This window comes from Cebus imitator, unplaced genomic scaffold (assembly GCF_001604975.1).
Source record: "Cebus imitator isolate Cc_AM_T3 unplaced genomic scaffold, Cebus_imitator-1.0 Scaffold317, whole genome shotgun sequence".
Taxonomy (NCBI): Eukaryota; Metazoa; Chordata; class Mammalia; order Primates; family Cebidae; genus Cebus; species Cebus imitator.
Window position 1 is genome coordinate 2298184 of NW_016107632.1, and position 10215 is coordinate 2308398.

A 10215-nucleotide genomic window follows, 5' to 3' on the forward strand; every position below is an offset into this window, starting at 1 on the left:
AATGGGGTTCTGATTCACTCCTTCTTTGAGACCCTCCACTATATGGTCTAGAACTGGGTCAGGTAGTCTCCAAAATGGAGGCACCATTTTCCTGACACACTGCTGTGTGGTGCCAGCTTTTGTGATCACTTGGTCACAATTGCTCCTGTGCAGTTTCCGATAGGAGCAATTGTGAATGCACAGGCATTTTATGAGAACGGTGTTCCCACAGGAAGGTGGAGCGCTCAAACGGGAGTGCACGGTTGGATCAGCCCCATGCCTGGGACTGAGTGAGCATTTGTTTCGGTTTGATTTCCACCGGGAGAGACAAGTTCTGTTATCAACAATGCAGAATCAGCACTTCCGCCTTGGGAAGAGCCCCATGGAATAGCTTATCTGTCCTGACATCCTACAGATGGGAAAGCTGTGGAGCAGATGGGCAGGATTTGACCGAGAGCACACAGCTTGCTATGGCTCAGGGAGAAACAGAAACTTGGCTGCTGTTCCTTGCAATCCAGTTTTCTTTTCAACACCTCCCCCCACCCCAAAAAAACACACCGCATCATTGGTTGCCATCACAGGGGGCCACTGGCTGCTTGGGAGCATGGAGGGGAGGCTACTCTGAACACCCCACGTCCTCAACAGAGGTACAGAAATGGAACCGAGGCCAGGGCCATCTTTTGACTCAATGAACATTTTTGTAAATTCATCCTGTGTTTTAAATAAAGTCTCAGGGAACTATGTGTGGTTTCCTTCTCAGAGGCACACTCTGCTTGTGCTTATCACATCCCTGGCTGCACGTCTGAATCTGTGCCTCTTTGTGGAACTATCCGTATGGTTTACATGATGGGAGCTCTAGCAGGTGCCTCAGTGAGGCGTTGGGAAGCCGGACATGATTAATCTGGTCCTTTGCCCTCTGGAAGCTCAGTCTGGTGGCGGGAAGAGACATGTACAGAATTGTCAGGTTTGGGCTTTGGTTTCTCCCTCCTTAGAAACTGATGCATTAGCCTGTTACTGTTTCATGGATATTGGTGGAAGACACAAGACTCGGTGACAGGCAAAGGACGTTATTACTCACGGTGAAGCAGGCAGCATGTCCCACGGGCCTGCGGGCAGTAGGTGTGGACTGCATGAGGAGCACTGAGCTTAGGGGGGATCCACCTCTCTTATAACAGGTAGTAAGCAAGCTTGCTTTGTCCTGGGGGGATACAAATTTCCTTGCTGCAAACACAACCCCCAGAAATGGCCTGGGGAAGGGACAATCCAGGCTTTGCATGCTTGTCAAATCCAGCAGGAAGAGCAGGAGCATGAGCCGCAGAGAGGAGCGCCTCAGGGAGCACCAGCGTCAGGGCTGCTGGGAAGATGAAGGAAGTGAAAATGGACAGGTACCACCAACAGCGTCTGCACACACCCACTGCTGTTACTAGGGGTGGCAATGTGGAAAAAGGCAGGGCTGAAAACCGCATCACTTACATCCAAAATGGAAAGCAGTAACTCAACAAACACATACTGACTGCTTACTAAGTGCCAGGCTCTGGAGATACAGCAGCCAAGAGAACAAAGTGTTTGACCTCTAGATGCTTACATTTTAGTATGGAAAGACAGACACCAAATAAACTCCCAGGGGAGGGCATCGTACATGGCCTTGCAGACCAAAATAAGGACTTGGAACTGGCGCCAAAGGAAGTTTGCACAAAAGCACGTCACAATTTGACTGAGCAAGCTTTGGTGATGGAGTGCTGTGGGAGGAAAGGTAGAGGCAAGACCAGTTTAGGGGATGAGATGAGACTGGGCAAGGACATGCCAGCTTGGAGTGGGCAGTGGTGGTGAGGTACTCGCCCACTTTGGCCTGTCACAGTCCAACACACAAGGGAAGAGCCTTGGGAACACCAGACGGTCAAGCAGGTGGACTGAGCAGCGTCTGTTACCTGTCATCCTCGGGGGCTGCTTCCAGGTAGTGGAGGGAGAAGCAGGCAGCTGCAAGGTGAAGACCAAGTAACTGGAGTGAGCCAGCAGAAACTGATTCCAGAAGTTTGCCACAAAAGAAGTAACTTAGGTCCGGGCGGGTGGCTCACACCTATAATTCCAGCACTTTGGGAGACCAAGACAGGTAAATCCTTGAGGTCAGGAGTTTGAGGCCAGCCTGGCCAACATGATGAAACCCTGTCTCCACTAAAAATACAAAAATTAGCCGGGCGTGGTGACACATGCCCATAATCCTGGCTACTCGGGAAGCTGAGGCAGAATTGCTTGAACCTGGGAGGTGGTGGTTGCAGTGAGTCAGGATAGCACCACTACACTGGAGCCCAGGCGACAGAGTGAGATGCTGTCTCAAAAAAAATAAAAATAAATAAACAATAAAAAAAGTTCAAGGAATAACTTGAGATTTTCCATTTTTCTTTTTAACTTTTTAAGATTTAAGCATGCTTAAGTGCCAAAGTGACCACTGAGAGGAAGAGGTTAACCAGGCAAGGGAGGAAACTGACGCAGTGCACTGAGCAGGTGGGAAAGGCTGGGACGCAGACCACAGGCGTGGGGTTCACGGTGATGTGAAGAATGCCCCTATGAGAACGAGAGAGAACGGGAAAGCCACCCTGGGCAAAATCCGGGTAGGTTCATAGATCTGGTAGCAAAAATTCATTGAGAGAGAGCTTGTCTGACAGGCTCCATATTCTCTGTGAAATAGGAAGCTTGATGATCTCGTATGGTGAAGTGAAGGGAGTTAGACATGTACGGATTATGGAGAATTTCAGGGATTTGGGAATTATTGGCTCAGAAACCAAATGCAGCAAGGGATGGGTGAAAAGCACAGGTAAGAAAGGAAAGAGGTCAGGAGTGGTGGCTCACACCTCTAACGCCAGCACTTTGGGAGGCTGAGGTGGAAGGATCACTTGAGGCCAGGAGTTTGAGACCAGCCTGGGCAACATAGTGAAGCCCCATCTGTACCAAAAATTTAAAGAATAGTCGGGTGTGGTGGCGCATGCCTGTACTTCCAGCTTCTTGGGAGGCTGAGGTGGGAGGATTGCTTGAGTCCAGGAGTTTGAGGCTACAGTGAGCTGTGATCATACCACTGCACTCCAGCCTGGGCAATGCAGTGAGACCGTCTTAAGGGAGGGGAAAAAAGAAAAAGGAAGGAAAGGGCTAGGCAAGACATATTTTCTATGGCTGAACAAAAAGCAAGGGAGCCTGGGTGGCAGCAGGAGCACCAGAGGCAGCAAGGACAGAAGGGGCAAGGCAGGGAAATGACACCTGGACAAGGTCAAGTGGTGCCATAGCCCCTGGCAAGGACAGTGTCTGAGGTACAGTAAAGGCAGCAGCTGAGTCTACGGGAGGGTGGACGGTGAGGAAGTGAAGCTGGAAGACTTCAGAAGTAGAAGCACAAAATCACTTTCGGACAGATGAGTTCAGCAGCTGGGGAAGCCGAGAGCAGCTGTCACAGGCCCAGCTGCTGGCCTCGCTCACCTTCTGGCTGATCACCATTTAGAAAGTCTCACTTTAGGACGCCTAGCAGTTTTCCTTCTTGTTTTTTCCTCGGTCTTAAGTCAAATCCAAGTTGTATCTCTGGAGCCTCAGGCAGAGGCAATGGAACAAGGATCAATACACACAGGCCAAAGAATGGTGTTTCTCTCTTTTATTTAAAAACAGTGCTTCATTACCATATGCAAAGGCTGAGGCAGTGCTCCTCCTTCGCTTAGAGTTTATAAAAGCCAGCAACATGATCAATAATTTATACACATGGAGAGTAATACAAAAAAATAAGGAATAAAAGCTAAAGATCTAACTACTCCGACCTTCACAATTCCAGCTACTTGATAATAATAGGAGTAACCCAATGAATACTGTATGGTCTGAAAGCTACTATACAATATGATTCTTAACGAGAAGGGAAGGGAATTCGAGACTGTCACAAAGCCCTGGGGTGCTTCTCTGGAGTTAGCAGGGAAACAGGACCCTGGGCAAGCAGCTCGGGTGTCCTAGGAAGTGATTCTGGGGGAGGTCGGGAGGGGAGAGAGAAGGCTAGGTGGTCGATTACATAAGCATCCCATGTAATGCCCCATGCCCCAAAGGTACCTGTTTTGCCATGGCAATGGGAGGGGCTGAGGAACAGCATGTTGCATGTAGGGATGGTCCGGTCCCTGCCATGGGGAGTGGGGAGAAGAGGAGAGGTTCTGTGGCATTTTGAGCCTTGCAAAGATTTGGACTGAAAAGCTCAGAGACTCAGGTAGGTCAGCCTGTCAGGGACAAGTACACTCCACCGGCTCTTCTCACTCTGCAGCCCTAGCTTACGTGTGTCAGCCCCAGGTTTGCTCCAGCTATTCACAAGCAGAATATAACACAAGAAAAACAATTCATACCCCTTAGGAAAAAAAAAGAGAATCAATTCCTCACTCGATATATAATACAGCCAAAATGAGCTGCCAAAACAAGCACACACACAAATACTGTGAACAGAAAAACACAAGAAAACGACTAAGCTGGGAGTCTTGATGGGGTATAGACATTGCTTAAAGCACTTACCAGTCCCCGGAAAAACCAAACCAAAAGACATTTTTTAAAAATTCAAAAACTCATGTACCCCCTGGGAAACTGGTGTTGGTAACAAAGGGCAGGGGATGGGGAGAGAAAAGAGAATCACTGTTCCCTTCTTGCTCGCCGGTGTGAGTGGAGTCCTCAAGTCACCAGCATGTACACAACTACCAGACAAGGAGGACCAAGTCCCTCTGCTGGTGGCCTCCTAAAAGGCAAGGCTTGAGTTTTGGCTGATGAGCAGTTCTCTCCGTTACCAATCCCTGCCAACCAGCACTACCATGGCTGAATTGATCTACCGTTTTCCTGAGTAAACTGTAACTGGCTACAGTTTCGGTAACAAGGATAAGAACTCAGCTACTACAGCCAACTGCAATACTTCAGGAATCCCCTCCATTCCTGGGCTCCTCACTACTAGTGCATCTGATTGAGGAATCTGATAATTTGCTGCAGTCTGGTCTGTAAGCCTTATTTGCAAAGGAAGGTGCCAGGGACTCTACTGCTCTCACTAAACCAGAGGGCACACGCTGGCTTAGGACACCCAGAGCCTACCTGGAAAGGGCCCTGTTTCATGCTCTAGCTCTTGGATGGCTATTGCCTGGCTGATCAGTAAAGCAAGTATGAAGGAAGTACATAGGAAAAGCAAAGGGAGGGAAGAGCCTTTTGGACAGCAACATTTCCAAAAAAATATAGTGTTTTATGCAACAGAGAATCAAGTTTCACTGTGTATACTACAAATGGTCAAACATTTTCAAGAGCATGACAAAATAAAAACACACAAATTTACGTCTGATGTTCACCTTGCCCACTATTTTTTTCCTATCTTAAAACAGTGCAAACAGGTAACTTATGCTTTTAAAACACCACAACCCCTTCCCCACCCCCCCCCAAAGTCCCTTTCCTCCTAGTATCTGGGGGAAAAATATGCAATTCTGCAAATGTTACTGTGCTAGAGGGTTGCAAGCAGCAGAGAACTGGCTGAACTTGGCAAAGGGGGAAAGCTCATCAAAGTTGCCCCTTTTCCCTCCTTAAACATCTAAGTGCTTTCCAGTCTGTCCTTGGTTGGCCTTGCTCTCCTGCCAGAGGGAAGGGTGGTCATCATGCCCTTCTCGCATATCCTTGGGGTTGCTTCCATCCCTGTGATGTCTCCCTCATGTCTGGAAGCTATATAACTAGTGAAGAGGATGGCAGTGACTAACCCACTGATCTGCTTGTTCTCTAGTAAAGCATAATTCTAAACTAAGAGCAGTTCAGCCCCTGAGGAGTCACACATTTGAGGAAAAGCTGCTATCGATGATTTCTATTGGCTAGATGTCCACTAGCTCCCCTCAAACTAAGAGTTGTGCCCCAGTCCACTTCTTTCTCAAGGAAAAAAAAAGTTGGTTCAATTCAGACTGTGGCTGTTGAAGGATGACGGTGATACGTTTTGTTAAACCTGAGAGCTGACAAATGGTGAATCACAATGGCTGATCTGAGTTAATGGAAATTGAACTAAGTGACACAAGGAATTCTGGAAAATGCCTATGGGCAGCTCTCTGGGCTAAAAGAGGGACGTGAAGATAAAAGTTTTCACTAGAGACCTTCTTTAGGAGCCCAGCTTCCAAGAGTATAGAAAGTCCAGGTCATGAACTACAGTAAAGCTGAAAAAGAATCATGCATGTACTGTGATTCAGCATTAAGTTCTCTGGAATTATCAGCCAGCATCCTCTATCAAACTCACGAAATGCCAGACTCCTCTGACTCTTTCTTAATACAGTGAGAACCAGAGTCAGGAACAGACAAGCTGCTTTAAGGAACCCGCCTCTGATGAGGTTGACTGTATGGAGTCTCAAAATTCAAAAGGTGATCGGGAGCTTGATACTGTGAAGTCTAGATGCTTATAAGAGCCCCAATTTTCAGTGTTGACACTGAAAACCAAAGACCCTTTTATAAAAAGCAGAACTGCATTTAGTCTTAGAAAAGGGAGCTGGAGGAAGCGGTGTTAAACACCATCCCTGGAAATGCAGCAGAAACCACTGGAAAGCCCAGTGCTTGCCTTTGGAGGCCTCAGCCAGAACCAGCTGAACTGAGATGCACTAAAGGTGCCTCAAGCTCAAGATTCCGCCTCTCTTAAAAGGTCTGTGGGAGCTGCCTTCTCTACCTTTCCCATTATCCTTACCTCTTTCTAGGAAAAAAGAAGAGAAAAACTCTTAAACTCATTCTCCTATTCTCCCCTGCTATGGATACAACCATTTAGAATTTGGCCTAGTCTCCACTGATTAAGTGGCTTGCCATCTTTTGGGAATGGTCCCTTTTTGATCATGACCCCAAATTTCTGTTCTTTTAGTCAGCTAAAGTTCTCCCTCAAAGCAAAAGCAAAATCCTCCCTGCCTCCATTCCCTAGAACTGTGAAAGCCCTGCACCCCCTTCCCCCCTCCTCTAACTAAAATATTTATATACATACAACAAAAATTGTCTTAACAGCAACAAACCAAACTTTGGCTTGGGGTGGGGGACCCTTAAAAATGGCCAATGGACCGGGCAGTTGATGTCCCCTTATTCTCTGTATTCCTCCCCAAAATCAGTAATAATTGCATCGAGGCCTCTAGCTTCCTTGACGTCGCCCCAAGTTTCAGGCACAGCCTCTCTCCCAGTTATGAGGCAAAACAGGATTCTTAAGGGGGAAAGGGGGAAAGTATTATACACGAGAGGCCAATGCCCTCTCAGATACATCACTCTGTTTCCAAAGAATGCTTGATGCTGTCATAGGTCAGTCATTTTAATTCAGGGACATGAGTCAGTTATCAGTCAAGAACATGTGTGGAGGCAGGAGTTAAAAAACAAACCATAAGCAAACCCATAACAAACCAGAAGCTCCATGTCTCTGAATTACTCCCTTTAGCAGCTATCCCTTGGGTGAGAGGTCACCCTAGTACCAATGTGAATAGACCAGGGAGCCAAAAAGACTGTGTTTTTCTATTTCCTAATGCCTTCATTTTGGAAATGCTGTAGGACACTTGCTTTTATTAGTTATATCTAATAGCTAGAAGAGAAGCACTTTCTCTCCTACCTTAATAATATAGAAAATTATAGCCAGACCGCAATGGCAGTGACTCACTGCCACTGCTACTGCATGACTCTTTCTGGCAATACAGAAGACCCTTGCCATTCCAGACCCTCATTCCAACATGGGAGGGCAGCAATTTCAGGGGCTCCACATTTTATGTCCTGTAGTGTTAATGTATACAAAGTGGTCCAGGTGCTCAGCCAGGTGTCTTTGGAGGACAGTGAGAAGCTTGGTGGGATAGCCACAGGGCTCAAGACTGTGGATACAGAAGTGACTCATAAAGGCTCTGGAAGATGAAAATTCCTATGGCTTTGGAGCAAGTACAAAGTGCCTCTGCCTGCCCTTACATGTCCTAATCACCAAAACTTCCAGGGACCGCTGACCTAGGACCTGGTACTCCACCTTTCCCCAGCAGATTTTTTATTCTATTTTTAAGCTTTGTACTTTCTGAGGCAAAAAAAAAAAAAAAAAAGTAAGAAATATCAAATCTTCTAATATTCCTTTTCTCTTCCACACTCTCTTTAATGGCTGTGAACAACTGGTACTTCTAATCTTCAAGCTGTGCCCAGACAGCTGGGGGAAATCTGGTCACTGGCTTATTCATTTTTCTGTCCCTGGGTCCTAAATTCCTGAATCTTATGGACATGAGAGCAGGGTATTAATAAAAGAATAGATGAGCTAAGCTGTGGTTCAATTAAAGGAGAAGCAGCCCAGAAGGAATGCTAGGTTACAGAACAAAAACAAATGATCTTTTTCATACTCCAGAGTTCATTCTGAGATTGGTTTCCTAATGAGGTGTTTATCCACAGTCTGAGAGCACGTTTGGAAATATCAATACTATAATTCCAAAAACTATGTCAACTGTCTCAGGCTGTTCATGTAAGATGATTGTAAAAAGAATGGAGAAGACAGGAGGGAAGAGGAGAGGAAAGCGTCTTTTTAATTCTCCTGCTTATAAGCACAAATTCCTATCTATTAGCATGTGGATTCCAGCCACGGCCAACCAGAATTGTCTGTCAAAGACCAGAAACTCAGAAGACTAGAAGAATATCCTGTTGCAGAAATATCTCTTCCACTTCTGCTTGTCCCCCAGCCATTCAGCACCAGATACACTTTGGTAGTTCTGTCTGCTGATTTCTGATCAGATGCATTTATCAGCTCCTAATGTCTCTCCTTCCTCTTTGACTGCCTCTTCCGTGATTGATAGAATAAGCTAAGCACGGACATACAGACATGGAAATGCATTATTATTTTTTTTTTTTTACCACAGTTTAAAAAAAAAAAAGAAAAAAAAATGCACAATCTTTGGAACAAAAGAGTTAAAGGCAGAAATTTAAAGGAAAAATACATATTCAAAGAACATAGTGAGGTATAAAAAAGTATTCTTTCTTTTTTTGTGTGTTTTTTGTTTGTTTGTTTGTTTTTCCTCTTCATCTTGCTATAGAGTTCCTCTACTAGTAAATATTGCAATAGCCAGGCCTCATGAACTGGGGGGCTGTCCCATTTGCAGGGGTCTCACGTCACTTCAATAGGGGGCAAATCGGCTGTAGCCACCTCGGTATAAACTCGCCTGTAGTAATCAAAAACATAACAATAATTAAAAGGTTGATGAGAGAACCATTTAAAGTGAAAAAAAAATGTCCAGAGAAGGGATCTGGAAACACAACCTCCTTTGAAGCCTCAAAGCAACTCATCAAGCATTGCCTTGTGCAGTGAAGTCAGGACACTAACTTCTGTCTAAGGTGCTCAAACCAAGGCCCAACACATTTATTGCTGACCTGATATTCTCAAGGAGAGTTATGATGACATTTTATTTCATGATTTATATGCATTAGCAAAGAAGGGAAACAATACACAGTTGAAAACTAGTTCTGGAAAGAGTTTGATTTTTAAAAGCACAGGTTTCTTTTTACCTTCACACATCCTTATAATCCTGATAGAAAACAGATCATCAGTTTCTCGTTCTCACATATGACTCATAGGCAGTACACGTTACTTCTGACACGATCTCTTCTATGTGTGGTCACAGCCCATGTTTAAGATGGTGCTGCATCTAAACCTGATTCAGTCTTTAATAAAGTCTATTTCCTCTATCATCTACAAAGCACACCAACTAGGCTATTTCTTGACACATTCACATTTATATATATATATATGACTTTATCTAACGGCTTATCTCTTTCAGTTAGAAGTTTCCCAGGAATGTATCATTCTCAGGCCATTCTTTTAGCATAGGACTTACAGTAGTTTAGGACGAAAGACAACCTCAGGAACTTCCGCCACTGCCTTTATAATGTAATGCTCTGCTTCACTTATAAACATATATTCACTCGGGACCCCCTACTACTTCCTTCCACAAATCTTCATCAGTAGAAATCTAGTATGAGAAGTGCCTTTCTCATATTCATGTAGGTCTTAGTTTTACACTTCATTCTGTCTCCTTTTCAAACAACTTTGCCCATGTTTGAAGGTAGTTGCCCAGTTGCATTTTGGATTAGAGAGCACGCCTGGCATGCAGAGGTGTCACTGTGGAATGGCTTGTCTTTGTTGCAGCCTGTGAACCCTAATCGCTGAAACTGGAGGAACCCAAGCCAACATAATAATACTGCAGTCAGGGTGTTGGTTGGAAGAAATTATGCTACTTCTATGGACTTCTTTGATAC

At 45.3% G+C, this 10215-nt stretch overlaps 1 protein-coding gene across 28 annotated transcripts in view; it reads right to left on the reverse strand.

The window, feature by feature from the left end:
• Nucleotides 1–3595: 3595 nt before the first annotated feature.
• Nucleotides 3596–10215, reverse strand: part of RBFOX2 (RNA binding fox-1 homolog 2) — a 291883-nt gene continuing 285263 nt past the window's right edge. For all 28 annotated transcript variants that reach the window (XM_037729766.1, XM_017504050.1, XM_037729764.1 and 25 more), the window contains one exon: nt 3596–9122. In XM_037729766.1, coding sequence (XP_037585694.1) covers nt 9068–9122 — 55 coding nt within the window. In that variant the 3' untranslated portion in view covers nt 3596–9067. The remainder of the gene's footprint in view (nt 9123–10215) is intronic.